Source organism: Phycodurus eques, chromosome 1 (genome assembly GCF_024500275.1).
Source record: "Phycodurus eques isolate BA_2022a chromosome 1, UOR_Pequ_1.1, whole genome shotgun sequence".
Lineage (NCBI taxonomy): Eukaryota > Metazoa > Chordata > Actinopteri > Syngnathiformes > Syngnathidae > Phycodurus > Phycodurus eques.
The window spans coordinates 21,137,867-21,154,349 of NC_084525.1; the positions used below are offsets into that span (position 1 = coordinate 21,137,867).

Genomic DNA, 16,483 nt, shown 5'->3' on the forward strand with positions numbered 1-16,483 from the left:
GTTTTGGAAATGAAATTGACACTTTTATATACTAAGTCAATGTAGAGAGTCACTCAATAGCCAAAATATGGGACCTTTAAATCCATATATTTATTTTCTGAAATGGTTATCCTGTCATGTGACATGAGTCAGTTTGAGCAAACAGAAGATCGTGGAAACAACATGCAGACATGAATGGTTCCGAATGTGTTCACGTTACCTGCGATTCTAGCTGCTCTGCTTGCTTGATGAATCATCTTGTAATAATAATAATAATAATAACATTTGGAAATCAGAATGGGAAGTAGTATGGAAACACAAAAATAAACAGAAACCAGTGTTTCCAAGGTAGGTTGACTACATCCAAACAGTTATTTTCGAGACAGGTGTTTATGTCAGAGACATACAAAACCAAAGGAGATGCAGCTGACAGGAAGGAAGGAACAAACAAACCACACTGCGCTTCAACATTCTTCAATTCCTCTTCAGACGCCTGAACACCTTTCATGTGCCAGGCTGGATAGAAATAGAGTATGCGCTGGTGAGAAAAAAAAGGGGGGAACTAGAGATTAGCAGCTGCTCCTCCTCCTATTCTCCTCTACCCAATATCCTTTTTTGGGCCCTTCTTGTGTGTTTGTGCCTGTTTTGAATGTGGCAAACACACAGTGAGGAGATGGTGCTCACAGTGTTGTGTAGGATCTGACAGGGTGAGGGCAAGAAAGGAGGAGAAAACCTGGTCCATAATGGGATGCTGCAGTTTGACCCAGAGGCACACCGGTGTGGATGAGGTGGGTCCTGATGAGATCGAGCTCCTGGAACTCTCTGGAGACCATTTAGGGTAAGATGTGAATACACTTGAACAAGCCATGAAAATAATTGTTGCGTGTAGTTGAGAAATGTAGATTGGTGGTGCTTGCTGTCACATTCTGCAGCAGGAAGTAAGCACACATTTCCTCTTAGGGCTGCGTCTTTCAACCTTTGGGGTCTTCTTTGGCCTCCTTCCGCACACCCTCTCATGTTAACTGATGTACAAGTGGTAAGTGGAGGTGACAACAGCATTGTTAAAGCATCTAAATCAGGGGTGTCCACACTTTTCCATCGAGGGGACGCATAGAAGAATTGAAGGATGCGGGACCCACTTCTTTACCTCTTGTTTATTAAAATCCTAAATCAATCCAAAATACAGTACTGAGCATAAATTAGTTCACTAAAACAGATTGGTTCGAAAACATGGGCTTTCCTTTCAGAATTAATATTTTCTAAGGCATACTAGCCAAGACAAATTGTGGGTTATTAAAATTTGATTCATCAATGCCCATGTACCAAAATTACATTTGCCCAATAAATTAATTCCATGCTGAAAAAAATTAGTATGCACCAATGTAGGTCTTGAAAGGCTAAACTTTACATGAATAGAAATGGATAAAAAGATTACTTTTCAGAGTGCCATTATGATTGAACCTTTTATAATTGTTTTCTTCTCATTGTGCCCCCAATTCTCCTAAGCAATGTTCTGATACGGGTCAGGTTTCAATTTAGCTTTAGAAAAGCTGCTGAACAAACAAAAAAATAGTTGAAAGGGCCCTGGGACACCATGGACACCCTAAAAGAATCTTGCAAACCATGTTCAGAACAACAGCTCACATCCATATGCTTTGCTGCCCTCAGCACATTGTGAACTAATTGTCTCATATTTACGCAACAAACTTGGGAGCTCATTGATGCAGCACTTATGTGATTAGGAGATTTGAACAATACAATGGCCAAAGCATGGAGGGCGCTAATACAACCGACAATAATGGGACAAATCCCTGCTCATTCGAAGACTAGAAGATTACTAGAGGCTAATCTACAACTGCAGCCGCCAGTCTGTGTTCGTGTGGGCGTGCATGCATGTGTGTGTTTAATCATCACTACTGTAGCATGAAGCTCATCCTAAATATTATGTACAAGACTGTGTAGCATCAGTGATCACAACTGTCCAACGACTTGGAGCAAAACAGAAAATAAATATAAAATACAAATACAGACCACAACATTAAATATACTTAATAATAGTTGTAAAACGTTGAATATATATTAAAAAATAAATAAATCAAAAACTGAGAATTACCCGATTTCTTACAACATTACCATATTGAAATCAAGTGATAGTATTGATTGGCACTGTCAGGTATTAATTTTGATATATATTTTATGGGCACGGTGGACGACTGGTTAGCACATCTGCCTCACAGTTCTGAGGACCGGGGTTCAAATCCTGGCCCCGCCTGTGTGGAGTTTGCATGTCCCCATGCCTGCGTGGGTTTTCTCCGGGCAGTCCGGTTTCCTCCCACATCCCAAAAACATGCATGAATTGGAGACTCTGAATTGCCCGTAGGTGTGAATGTGAGTGCGAATGGTTGTTTGTTTGTATGTGCCCTGCGACTGGCTGGCAACCAGTTCAGGGTGTACCCCGCCTCCTGCCCGATGACAGCTGGGATGGGCTCCAGCACGCCCGCGACCCTAGTGAGGAGAAGCGGCTCAGAAAATGGATGGATGGATGGATAGTTGTAAAACGTTTAATATATTAAATATAAAATAAAAACATAATCCCAAACTGAAAATTACCCGATTTCTTACAAAATTACCATATTGAAATCAGGTGATATTATTGATTGGCACTGTCAGGTATTCATTTTGATATATATTTAACTGGCACGGTGAGTGACTGGTTAGCACATCTGCCTCACAGTTCTGAGGACCGGGGTTCAATCCCCGGCCCCGCCTGTGTGGAGTTTGCATGTTCTCCCCGTGCCTCTGTGGGTTTTCTCCGGGCAGTCCGGTTTCCTCCCACATCCCAAAAACATGCATGAATTGGAGACTCTGAATTGCCCATAGGTGTGAATATGAGTGCGAATGGTTGTTTGTTGATATGTGCTCTGTGATTGGCTGGCGACCAGTTCAGGGTGTAACCCGCCTCTCCCCAAAGATAACTGAGATAGGCTCCAGCATGCCCGTGATCCTAGTGAGGATAAACGGTACAGAAAATGGATGGTTGGATTTCATGTTTAACTAGTATTGTGGGCGAGAGCATGAAAATGATTTACATGTAATAGTTGGGATACTAAAAACCTCTTCTAGTTATATTACTACTAATTTGAATTATTCTAAGGCCTAAAACTAGTGATATTTTTTTGATTGACCTTCAGATGTTTTTATATTATATTTTCCTCATAATAATCATGCCCAAGAGTGTGTTTTTGTTGTCTTTGTCTTTAACCTGGTTAACCACCTCAATCAACAATATCTTGCCTCCACCAAGGATTGTAAAGTGTTTTTGATTACAGTTGACACTTTGTTTGTTAGCAGGATTATGTAAAAAAACTACTTAACAGATTTGAATCTACCTTTGTGGAGGGGAGCGGCAGGGGCCTGAGAATTAAACTTTGAGGTGGAGCCAGATGAAGGCAGGATTAAATGAGTATTTGATGTTTTCCTTAATTTCTGAATGACTATGGCTTGCCTCATCATCAAACTCAAGATCACTACCATTGTGCCACTGAACTGACATTCAGACGCACCTTTTATACACAAACAGGGTAAAAGGGTGTATGTTTTAATGTTTGTGTGTCTGGTCTGGTTATAATCTGATTATGTCTGCAGGCAGGACTCATCGCAGTCAGTTAGGCTGCCTCGTTTTAAGAGCGCAAGACTGACCAATTGACAAAAAACCCCCACTCAAGTCACACCCGAGCCGTACGTGCTGAGTGTCCTTGTTCACAGGTTTGAATGTCGTTGTGTTGTTAGGGTGTGGAGTTTGGGAGCGACTAGGCTTCAATTGTCAGCGAGGAGCAGCAGAGAAGACAAGCCGCCGCCATCACAGCACACTTCAGTACCACACCTGGAGCAGGAACTTACTCATACTGTACGTCTGCGCGCGTGTGTGTGTATGTTTGCAGTGACAAAGCCTTTTGCGCAACTCACATGACTGTTGTTATTTAAGATGACTTCCACAAGATCGGGTTCTAAACACACTGCAGTGTTCCATGGCAGTCAGTCAATGACTCCCTCTGCACCGCTTGTGTATGATTCAAAGTTTAAAGGAAGTTAGTCATTCCAATAGTTGGACTAAAATTGTTGGAGGATTCTTTAAAGGGCTTTGAGTAATGTGAAACCACATCTGTACACAACTACTACAGCATACAAATGTTTTAAAACATAAAGTTTACCGGAAGATTAAAAACAAAGTAAGCAAAAAAAAAAAGCAGTTTTTTTTTTTATGTATAGTGCGAAAATACATTCTATGCTTTATTAACCTTTTTGTAATTTGTTATTCGTGTACTTACTGTATAGTCCTCTAATTCAGTGGCTCTCAAAGTGGGATGACCTAACCCAGAGGGGAGTGCGAGCCTAGTTTTGAGGTCTGCAAAATTTGCAATCCATTTTGTTGTATCATTTTATAAAATGTGTGTACCTACATGTAGGGACCGGTGCTTCAATAAAACAAACATACTACACCAATTACTCCTCCCTACATTAGCTTTGGACCAATTAAAAGCTCTGATGCAATTGTGCCGTATCATCACATAAATCTGACATCCCTACATGCGCTAGCTAGAGATGAGGACTAAATATTTGAATCAGATTTAATTTGGTTACGTTCTTTTCCATTAAACAGGTCATGAATATTTAGATTGAAACATTAAAAATATACATAATTCCTCTGGCTTTTAGTTGTATACTGTACATTGACCTAAAAGGTTTGAGAACCCCTACTCTGAAGTCTGAATCAGACATCCATCCCTTTACATACTGCTTGTCCTCATGAGGGTCACTATTCCAGCTGACTTTGAGCAAAAGGTGGGGTATACCCTGGCCAGTCCAGAGGTGGGAGTAAGTCACATATGTGCAAATCACAAGCAAGTCTCCAGTCATAACCTTCAAGTCCCAAGTCATTGTGGGGGAAAAAATGAAGCAAGTCAAGTCATTACTTGGTTTAAGCAAGTCTCAAGCCTAGTCATAAAATCTTGCTCCAGTTGCAACATATATTCGAGTGGTAATAAAAGGTTTTTTGACTTTTTTCCCCCTGCAAATCATAACACGAAGAAAAGTATTCACAGCTTAAAAAAGTTACATGAGCAAGTGATATTATGATTGATTTAATCTATTGTACTGAATTTTGTAAAGTTGTATTTCAAACTCAATTTAACTCAACTTTATTTCTGAACAAACTATGCTGTGTACTTGGTGGTGACAACCTTGTAACTCCCACGGTTCTTAAGAGAACACCATTAAACAACAGCCAAGACTATTTTCTGCTTAGCAAATATAATTGGATGATTAGATTAACTAATGGGCTAATGGAGAATGAAAGAGATTTATAATACATGACATAAAAATGTTGCCATCCTTCAAAAAGAAGTAATTTGAATAAAATCTGAAATATTCCTGTGTCCTCTACTTTAAATAAATCACTCAGTCGTGTTTGTTAATTTATTTAGAAGCACTGACTGTGGACAATTGACAATTGTCATTAGATTAAAGGTTATGTTTCATATGATGTGGTATAAAACCACCAGTGCAGAAAGCTTTATCAAGAGCTGACACAACAGATGACATTTTAATGGTGACACCTACAATAAACGTTCAGTAGTATGAAAATTATATTCACTCTACTTACTAATGATGGAACAGCTTTTTTAGCGCTGTGATCATAATGCAAAGTCATCTGATACAGCAGACCTAGAATGCACCTGACATCTTCTTTCGGCATGCCCGCCAACGTCTCCACACCCGTTTAAAAATAAATAAATAAATAATTGTTTTTATGTATAAATATGTCCGCCACTGCCCACTAGCAATGCCGCTTCACTCTTCTGCATTGAGCTTTTAGCATTGTATTCTAGGCGCTACATTCTGCTCTGGAGTGCACACCGCTTCGTCTCATTAGTAAATGAGAGCAACAGAGAGAGAGAGAAAAAAGAGAGTTTTGCGCATCTATCATCTGAAAAGAAAGGTTCGGTCAGTTATCATAAACCGTCCCTTCCCTAGTTACACAGCTTAGCTGTACTAAAACGTTCACAATCATATCATATTTCCATTTAATCGTCCCAAATCAGTCTATGAAACTTAATGTTTGACCTGCTAGCTAAACTATTAATTTAGCTTACCTGTCTCTTCTGTCGTCGTTGTTGTGTCTTTCATGCGCGAGTTGCAAACCATGCAGGTTGCCATCCTCTTTTTGCAGACTTCATCGACAACATACTTGAATTCAAATTATATTATCTTTGGAGGGCCTTCTTTCGTTTTTCATGTAGGTGGCTACTTCACCCTAGTATGTGTGCAACAATGCAGACTGTGTTTCCAGGTTGGTGCGAATGACCCCACAAAATGTTTCCCCCCCCAAAAAAAGGCTAACTGTCTGAATTAAAATGCAGATTTCCAACTTCAAATGAGATGACTTGGACTTGACATTTCTTGGCTGCCAAGTCTAAAGTCAAATTTTAAGTATTTGTAAAGCAAGTCGCAAGTATCTGTGGCAGTCAATCACAGTGGACATAGACAATAAACCAAGGGACAATTTATAGAGTCAATGAATTGTACATGTTTTGGGAATGTGAGTGGAAGCCAGAGTACCTGGAGAAAACTCACCCAAGCATAGGCTAAACATGCTAACTCGTGAGAAGAAGGCCGGAGCCGAGTTTGGAACCCAGGCCCTCGAACTGTGAGGCAAACGCGTGAACTCCCTACTCACTGTTCTGCCAGAGAAATCCAGGTCATTTTCCAAAAGATGGACAATATGGTCTGATTCAGTTTTTGTGTCTGTAGGCGGTGCTGTGGGGCAAGAGCAGAGACGAACTGCACCAGAGGATCTACTCCCAGCAGCCAATCAGAGGCTGGGAGGGTCGACCTGCTCACATGTATGGAGAGATCGTACACTCCTCCCTTGCGTGTCTGCACTGCAAATACCCTCAGGTCAGATAGGAGGACGAGACTACATACACTTGGTCAAACTGCACACTTAAGACTGTTGACCTTATTCATATATTTAGCATTATTGTTGAAATTATGAAATTCGGAATGCTTGATTATATCAAGAATATTTTTAACAGGTAGTGATAAGTAGGTTATGCCATTTCTCAATTCATTCTCAGAACAAAATGTGCAATGTTTCCGAAAAAAAAGTAGACCTTTCAAAGGCCATATCATAAGCAGACCTAACCCTTTTGCAACAGCAGCTCTTAGCGTTCAAGTTGTATTTCTGTTTGTTTACACATTTCTGTTATGTTTTGCTTGTTTTTTTTTATCCATGCTCTTTATCTATTTCTATTCATCACATTCATTTCCCCCACACAGGAGAAACGTGAGCATTTCCTGGTTTTATTCTCTTTCCACCTGCTGCTCCTCTCCCTGGATCACACACAGAAAGACTTCATTTATGAGGTACTGTCATATTCTTCTTGTTTGTCCTTACATATGTTGCAATCTGGTGGCTAACCAAAGTGATTTTTTTATTTTTCTCAGGGCATGCTTCCACTTTCCGGTCTTTCGTTTCAGGTCATCCCTATGGTGCGTGACCTCTCTCAGTCACCTCACATGTTTGAGATCAGCAGTAAGTGTGCAGCATGGTCCAATCCAATTCATCATTGTCATCTGGTTCTGATAAATATTGGATAATTTTAGTTTAACAGCTAGGGCTAACCTTGATGAAACACATTCAAGACAAACTATAACATATAGAAGTCCTTACCCAAGTGGAAAACCAACACAGGACTGTACAACCCAACATGCTAGCTTCGAAAACACCTCAAAGGTTATACAGTATTGCATTAACAACATTGCAAAAAATAGTACATAAAACACAAATCAATCCTATTCCAAAGTTTACACAAATCCGACCCTCAACCAACTACACCATAACGCTAAAACTCTAACCTATCGCGACTAAAAAACTTTATACTTGGTACAGGATTTTGTCAAATGTTTTGCAATTGATTTAATTTAAGTTGGAGGTGAATTTCAAAAATACATTTAGTTGCTGACATTAGTAGTGTGGTGGTTCACAATTAGTGTGCAAAACTATGCATGGGGGCATCAGGTAGCACAGTAATGTGTCTTATTCTTTGTGTTGTACAGGTTCAATGTTGGAACCTAAGATCTTCATATGCTCTAATGCTGCAGAATTACAGACATGGATGAAATACATAAAAGACAGGAGATCCAAGTCTATTACTCAACCAATGAGTCCTTCTCACTGTGCTCTTTCCTTTCTGGTAAGGACTGACCAATGACTATCCAAACAAAAATGTACAAATGAGTGAACAGGATAAAGTTTTCCTTCTTCAGTTCTTCTTACGTTGTGTCTGCAGCTGCCTTGTGATGAGCACTGGAAAAGAGAGGAGCTGAAGAAATACTTGATACATGCTCCTATATGGGAGTGGGAGGGTTCGCCTATACAACACATGGGCCCGCCAGGATACATCTCAGTGGTCCATATCATCAACACACAAAGACAGGTATCATCATTATTATCTGGCTGTAATGTGATACAAACAGCGAACTTCTATGACCTCAACAGCATGACTCAAGAACTGTGGTACTTCCAAGGTCAACCACAATTCCTTCTATGATGCTGGTCTAACGTCGATTTGATCAACTTTCAAAACCAAAAAAAAATGAATTTCCTGTAATTCTTTCAAGAGTTCAAACTGTCACCACCATGGAACCTCGAATTAAGGAAAACAACAACAAAGAAACAGAACGGAATACTGTATGTGAAGCAAGCCAGGACAAAGACGGGCAGAAACATGAAGGCTATCATTTAGTCAGTAGACCGAATTAGTACATGCATGCATCCCCTGCCACCCCCAAACCTTAGATCGTAGATGGGAGCGTTTAACAGTAACCCTGTTTAATGTTAAAGGGTGCTGGAATCCAACACCCTACCTCAGCAATATCTTTAATATTTCACGAGGACCAAGTGTGCATGTCAAACATTTGATGTGAGTCAATGAGACAACATCGATCTGCCCTAAAGGGGATAACTCACTGGCCTCGACACAAAGTGGCGACCTAATGGTGACTCAAGTCTCCGCTGGTTGCGGGGACATCTTCGTGGTAATCACAATCTCCATTACTTTTTCACACAGGGCCAGGTAACTGAATTTTTTTTTCCCCTATTAAATGAAATCATTTAACTTCACTTGGGTTACATTTGTTTGATATGTACATTTGTTTGATGATCTTAAACAAAGTGGGCAAACTATGCAAAAATATAGGAATTTGAGAAGGCGTATATGAGCAGCCGAGAGAAAATTCAAGATCAACGAATCCATGGTTCGCAAGTGGAGGAAGCAGGAAAATGAGCTTTGCCAAGTCAAGAAGACGAAGCTGAGTTTTCCGCGGGAAAAAAAAGAAAAACAAAACGCGGGAACAAGGTGAGGTGGAAGAGTTGGAAGCGTCTCTACAGTCACCATTCGACTGAGTGCAATAACTCGGGGCTTGCCATCATTCCGGGAGGCTTGACGAACCGCTGGACATCCGTGTAAACAGGGCGTTCAAAGTGAAGTGAGCGACCTCTCGCCAGTGTAGCAAGGGGCTTAGCCCAGCCTGCCCCCTATAGGGAATTAATATAGATGTCACATATGATGACGTTTGAATTATTTTTTTGTATGTTTTTATTTTTTTGTTGTTGGGTTTTTTTGTGGGTGTGCATATTTTTCTCCAAGTTTGAGTTTTGGAACTTCAAGGCACTGTATTTAGGACATTACGTATGACTTGCTGTCGCTTTGCAAAACATGTTTTTTTTAGAAGTTTGGTTTGTTCTTGTAGGGCCTCCAAGAAAGACTGATGATTCTCTTCCCTCAAGACATCCTGCTGCTGTCAGTGGACAACAAGCAACTCAATATCACATACCAGGTAATGACAGTTAACTGATGGGAGAAGTTCCATCCATTATAATTTGTATACTAATATACAGCTCTGGAAAATATTACTTCCTGTCCTTGTGTCACAATCATATTGCCGTTTGAAGAAAATGACAAAACAACATTTTTTAGTATTACCACAACCATATGATTGACATACATTTAAAAACAACTGCATAAGTGCACCCCCACCATATAAAAGTATTATGATTCACACTATTTTGCAAATTATTTACTTGAAAACAAATCAATTTAAATTCATAGTCTCAAAAAGAACTGATAAATTATTACTACTGCAATTATTGCACTTTATTTTAATGATAGCTTTTTTCCTATACAATCCTTTTTTTAAAGGAGGCTGGGATTTTTAACTTTGCAAATATCTTCATATGTCTATGCCATAAACAGGGTTTAGACAGACAGACACAGATAGACTCAACACAAAGACCACAAAAGACTGGCCTGCCCTGCTTTTCTAAATCCACTCCACAAGACCCCCAGCATTCCTTGGATGAGGCCCACAGGCCACCAGGATGTTTGTCTTGACTCAGCAGAATACTTAAATAAGAAGAATGAGTGATGACTGTTCACCACAGAACAACCCCCTTTTGATCTGCAGTCAAAATGCTCTCTGGTGAGAACAAGGGGTCACTCCTCATTGACAGAAGACGGTCACCCCCCAGTAGAGACCAAAAACACTGCAAGATGGACCCCTTGTGCCCCTGTATTATGTGTTGAGAGTGAATAACAAAATTCGGGAAATCCCATGTCCGTATGAACGTGTAAAGGCCTGCATGAGTTCCCTGAATGTGCCCCATCATTTCTGTGTCATTAATGTGCTGATTATGCAGGTATGGCGATGAGTCTGTTCATAAGGACTGTACAACAGTGTTTTAAGCTACAGATATGAAATAATGTTGTTTTGTACTATATTATGTGATAGGCCAGAACCAAGATGGAAACCAGCTCATTTCGTGTACTTAATCTCTGTTTCAAAATTGGGCATAGTTTTTAATGGATTAGGGTGCGGTCGCATAATGGTGAAAGTTAGACAAAAAATCTGAGTTGGGGGTGTAATTTCTTCCTCCCGCGACTCAGAGGTGTAAAGGCAGACCCTTCCTTTGTCCTCGCTCTCTCATTCCTGGCTCTGCTTCTGCACTTGTCTACTGGACCCTTCGGGCTCCGGCAATGCCCTCCCCCCATTCTCTTTGTCTCATACTTTTGATTTTCTGTGTGTGGAAGCTCTTCACCAACACAAACACACACACATACGTCTTAAAACATGAGTTTACGGATGTAGAATGAATCTGCCTCATGTGTCCCTGCTAATTTTTGTGCATAACAGACGCAGGGCGCACATCAAATGAGACCCATGAATAATTATGCTGTCTAATCAACATCTTGATATGTCGTACCTGTGAGGTGGATGGATCATCTCGGAAAAGGGGAAATGCTCATTAACAAAAATTTAGACAGATTTTTTTTTTGCCAACAAATCATTGAGATTCAGTAATAACGCCGTTACTGCTCGTGTCAAATTATGTGGCACATTATTAGATGATTGAAGTTGTTTTCATAAGACCAGGGCGATCTCTGAATCTAGAGGCACTTATTTATTTATTTAAATAAACCATTCTTCGTGAAGGAGCATGGACGAGTCTAGGTTGAGTACTTTGGGTGGGCTGAGCCCACGACCTAATTTTGGAAAGTACCCTTCTGAAATTAGATCGAACTTTTTAGACCTTGAAAAAGACCATTTGGTGGACGAACCAAAATATGATTATTATTATTATTATTATTATTAGGCGGCACGGTGAACGACTGGTTAGCACATCTGCCTCACAGTTCTGAGGACCGGGGTTCAAATCCCGGCCCCGCCTGTGTGGAGTTTGCATTTTCTCCCCGTGCCTGCGTGGGTTTTCTCCGGGTACTCCAGTTTCCTCCCACATCCCAAAAACATGCATGGTAGGTTGATTGAAGACTCCAAATTGCCCATAGGTGTGAATGTGAAAGTGAGTGCGAATGGTTGTTTGTTTCTATGTGCCCTGCGATTGGCTGGCGACCGGTTCAGGGTGTACCCCGCCTCCCGCCCGAAGATAGCTGGGATAGGCTCCAGCAGCCTGTGACCCTAGTGAGGATAAGCGGTAAAGAAAATGGATGAAACCTATCTATGAATGGAACATACAGTAAGTCCACGAAATTAGTGGCCATTTACGCGAGGGAAGGTAACCTAAACAAATAAAGCTGCAATTTTCAGACCATCATCATTTGTCTCAGACCGGCGTCAAACTGCAAGCCAGGTATGGTGTGGCAGATGTGCTGCTGTTATTACTGGTCTAATTGGACTCAGTCAAAGGTTTTTTTTTTTCAAAAATACCACTCAGAGTAGGAGTACGTGTGCCATGTAAGCAGACACTCTCAATTATCTATATGCTCAATACGCTAAAATGAATGTGACTTTGTAACCACTGCAGGTATAAATATAATTCATAATAGGTGTTGAATAATTCTTAGTGCAACTGTAATATTTGTAATATTAATATGCTGTTTTCCTATTTAAAAAAAGGGCAGGCTGCCCCGTCAAGGTGTCAAAGCCACAGAGAAATCAGCTCGACCGGGACGACTTGAGTTTGAGCTACGAGGTACGTAAACTTACTTTAATTGCACAAAGTTGCACATACTGTACTCAATATGATGACTGTTGCATTTCAGGAGAGCTGGTGGAGCCTCTGCAGGTCTTGTGTACCTGCCTGGAAGATTATAAGAACTGGATCTTTCATTTACAGCAGGTGCCACTGACGTGCTGTCTCAACATAAAATGTTCATGAGAAAACTTCGAGCAACTCTGGCAGTACTCATCTTTAATCTCAGGTTTCATACAGTTACTTTAAATCAATTCTGTGTTTGTATTTAATAGATTATATTCACTACCTACTCCCGCAGTCGTCAAAACAGGTGAAAGCACTTGTTGCCAGCCAGTAAATGGCAGAAAACTATAGCATGAGACCGGGACAAAGCACCCGTAGAAACTTTAAACGTCTGCAATGCCTTTATTTAACACAAGATATGACCTAGCCAATGTTTAGGCTTATGTATATAATATATTTGTATAAGTAAAGGCTATAAATGTATTTAACTTTTGTCCAAAGACCTCCATAAAGAAAAAAACTTCAGCACGTTTGGCTTCAAACAATCATGTCTTCAACCCGTAGTTAATGTTGGGAAAGTTAATTTTTTAACGCAAACTAGTTAAAAGTTCCGTTCACCCTTTCCCTGTGTGAAAAAGTAATTAGCCCCCTTTTTGGTTAATTTTCACTGATCGCACCAAAGCCTGATTACTTCCAGACCTTTTCAATAAAAAAATAACAAACAGAATTTGTCACAACTAAATAAAGTCGGACAAAAGATCTAAAAAGCTGCAACAAAATGACACAATCCAAATAAATTCCAGAACAGTCAAGAAATAAAGCAATTGACATCTATCAGTCTGGAAAGGGTTACAAAAGCCATTTCTGAAGCTTCAGGATTCCAGGGAACCATAGGGAGAGCCATTATCCACACATGGACAAACCACGGAACAGTGGTGAACTTTCCCAAGAGTCGCCGGCCTACAAAGATTACTCCAAGAGAATAACAATGACTCATCCAGGAGGCCACAAAGGAATTAAGCACAACACAAGAACTGCAGGGTTCCCTTGCCTCAGTTAAGGTCAGTGTTCATTACACAACAATCAGAAAGACACTGGGAAAAAATTGCATCCATGGAAGAGTTCCAAGGCAAAAACCACTGCTGACCAAAATGGGTTTTTTTTCGGTTCGTCTTTTGCGAAAAAAAAAAAAACAAGAACAAAAAAGCATCTGTATGATTACCAAGACTTTGGGGAGATTACATGGACTGACAAGATAAAACAGATTTTTTTTTGGGAAGATGTGTCTTGTTACAGCTGGTGTAAATGTAGCACAGCATTTCAGAAAAAGAACATCATACCAACAGTCAAACATGGTGGTAGTAGTGTGATGGTTTTGGGCTGCTTCGCTCCTTCAGGACCTGGACAACTTGCTGTGATTGATGGAACCATGCATTTGGCTCTTTAACAGAAAATCCTGAAAGAGAATGTTCAACCATCAGTTGGTGACCTCAAGCTGAAGCGCACTTGGGTTCTACAGTAGGACAATGATCCAAAACGCACAAACAAGTAAACTTTTTGATAGCTTAAAAAACAAAATGAAGGTTTTAGAGTGGCCTAGCCGGAGTCTAGACTTGAATCCAACTGAAATGCAGTGGCATGACCTTAAAAAGGCTGTTCATGCTCGAAAACCCTCCATTTTTACTGAATTCAAACAATTCTACAAAGAAGAGTGGGCCAAAATATCTCTACAGAGATCTGAAAGAGTCATTGCCAGTTATGGAAAACGCTTGATTTCAGTTTTTGTTGCTGAGGTTGACCCAACCAGTTATTAGGTTTAGGGGGTAGGTAATTACTTTTTTTCACACAGGGCCTTACGTGCTCCAGATGGGAGCAAGGGGGACAACGGTGGAATCGTCACTCACTGTTTTTGAGATGCTCTAATAAAGTTTCTCACCTGCAAATATTTAAATAGATGTTTGCATGGAATATCCTACCTGCCAACCAACTTATCAAATGACATAAAATTTCCTCCCTCTAACTAAATACGTACATTTAATTTTATTTAAGATTTTTTCCTGGCACGTCAGCACATCTGTGAACATGTATAATGCAATGATATTTGCCTTTTTCTTTTCTTCTACTGTAGCCAATCCCAGACAGAAGCGTCCACACTGCTGTGACTCCCACTGCACCAACACTCATACCAAAACTGCCCAGAGGCCACAAGGAGGCGATCATCACTACTGACCAATATTATGTCAATGGACGCAGTTGAATGCAGAATAGTTTTGCTTCGACTGTATGTGCAGCTCAAAAATAAAACTTGTTTAGATGTTGTGGACAGGTACATTAGTTGTTACAAAAAGGGGGAAATGGTTGAAAAAAGAGTGATGCCTTCTCAAACTAATTTTGTTTTTGTTACATGAAGGTTTTTTTGTTTTGTTTGTTTTTTTACTTTTTCTAAGATATAAATTGCTTTAGGACAAAATAAATATTATAGTTCCATCCAGCCAAATATAGTATTTCTGATCAGAGTACTGTATGCTAAAACGTTATTTCTCATTTACAAAAATTAGAACTAATGCATAAAGTCAATGATGGTGTGTATATACAGTGCTTAACAAATTTATTAAAGCCACAACCCAATGAAATGTTTAAGCCACAGATGCACAGCATTGGTATAATCAAAATCATTTTTTTGATTGATTTTTTTGTTATCACTGTTTCTATAACAGTTAAATCAAGTTTTTATATAGCCCTTAATTACAGTCGTGGTCACGGTTATTAGCACCCCTTAATTTTGTGTTTCTTGGATCCATCTGTAAGATTTTTGCACTTCTCATGTAATATTTTCTCCTACTCTTCCTTTGCAATTTGTTCAAGCTCTTGAACATTTGCAGGGTTCTTTTCCGCAATGGCAGATTTCAGCTCCCCCGAACGTTTTTCAATTGGATTGAGATCAGGACTCTTTGCTGGCCATTTTAAAACAATTTTTTTCCTTTTCAACTGTGCTTTGGGTCTTTGTCTTGCTGGAGGACCCATGATCTTCACTTCAAACCAAGTTTTCTTACACTGGGTAAGACATTTCCCTTTAGAATCTCTCTAACTTTTCTTATTTCATGATACCTGTGACACAATCGAGGGCTCCTGTACCAAATGGAGCAAAGCAGCCCCACAGTATTATGGATCCTCCACCATGCTTGACTATTGGCAGGGTGTTCTTTTCCTTAAAGGCTTCATTGTGCCGTCTGTAAACGTACTGTTTGTGTGCATTGCTAAAAAGCTCTATTTTTGTTTCATCTGTCCATAAAATATTGTTTATCATTCTGGTTGAGCATCGTTTGAATTCGAGCGATTACTGTCCCGATTCCGGCTCCTTATTTCGTTTCCTGTACCAAACAATTCTCGTTTCCAATTCTTTTAGGGGGCTGGGTCAAAACAGTTTGCATGGTTTAAATAAAGGGTGTCCAAATTATGGACATCCATTTTATTAGCAGCCCGCAGCATAGACTAAAATGAACATTTGACTCGGAGTTCTTTATAACCAGTATCAATATCACACCTGTGAACTAAAAGGCAATGTGTGTGGAACTAATTCAATTGACATAATATTCATTAATTTATGTTTCAGCTAAAAGTTGAATATAGTATTGTTAAAAATGTTATTTGGTACTGTTTTATATGTGCAAGTTTTAAACAACTTCCCATTTTAAGATTGTAGCCTTTTATTTTGAATTGTATGCACTGGAACTCAGCATTTTGGCACAAAAAGTAACTTCACACGGCACCGTTGATTTTTATTTATTTATTTATTTTTTTAATGAATGGAACCAAATGCTACAAAACGCTAATTCCTTTCCCTACCCGTCGATAAGGCGAAACGTTAGCGTTTGTGATACTGTGAGACAACAATCATGTGAGTTTTGTCCCAATTCATTGTGATGTAAAGTTGCGACAGTGAAATTT

The 16,483-nt window shown here is 39.8% G+C and overlaps 1 protein-coding gene across 3 annotated transcripts; it reads left to right on the forward strand.

Annotated features, from left to right (window-relative positions):
* Positions 1-542: 542 nt before the first annotated feature.
* Positions 543-15,704, forward strand: LOC133405564 (rho guanine nucleotide exchange factor 7). Of its 3 annotated transcripts, none has more exons than XM_061682649.1 (11): positions 543-817; positions 3,769-3,886; positions 6,790-6,936; positions 7,318-7,404; positions 7,486-7,573; positions 8,098-8,234; positions 8,331-8,477; positions 9,793-9,879; positions 12,454-12,529; positions 12,600-12,676; positions 14,664-15,704. In XM_061682649.1, the coding sequence occupies exons 1-11, from the start codon at positions 723-725 to the stop codon at positions 14,790-14,792; spliced, it is 1,188 nt and encodes a 395-aa protein (XP_061538633.1). In that variant the 5' UTR covers positions 543-722; the 3' UTR covers positions 14,793-15,704. The 3 variants fall into 3 exon arrangements, with proteins under 3 accessions (XP_061538633.1, XP_061538640.1, XP_061538650.1); XM_061682656.1 differs by having other exon boundaries at positions 8,143-8,234; XM_061682666.1 differs by having other exon boundaries at positions 12,600-12,758; positions 14,664-14,730.
* Positions 15,705-16,483: the final 779 nt, after the last annotated feature.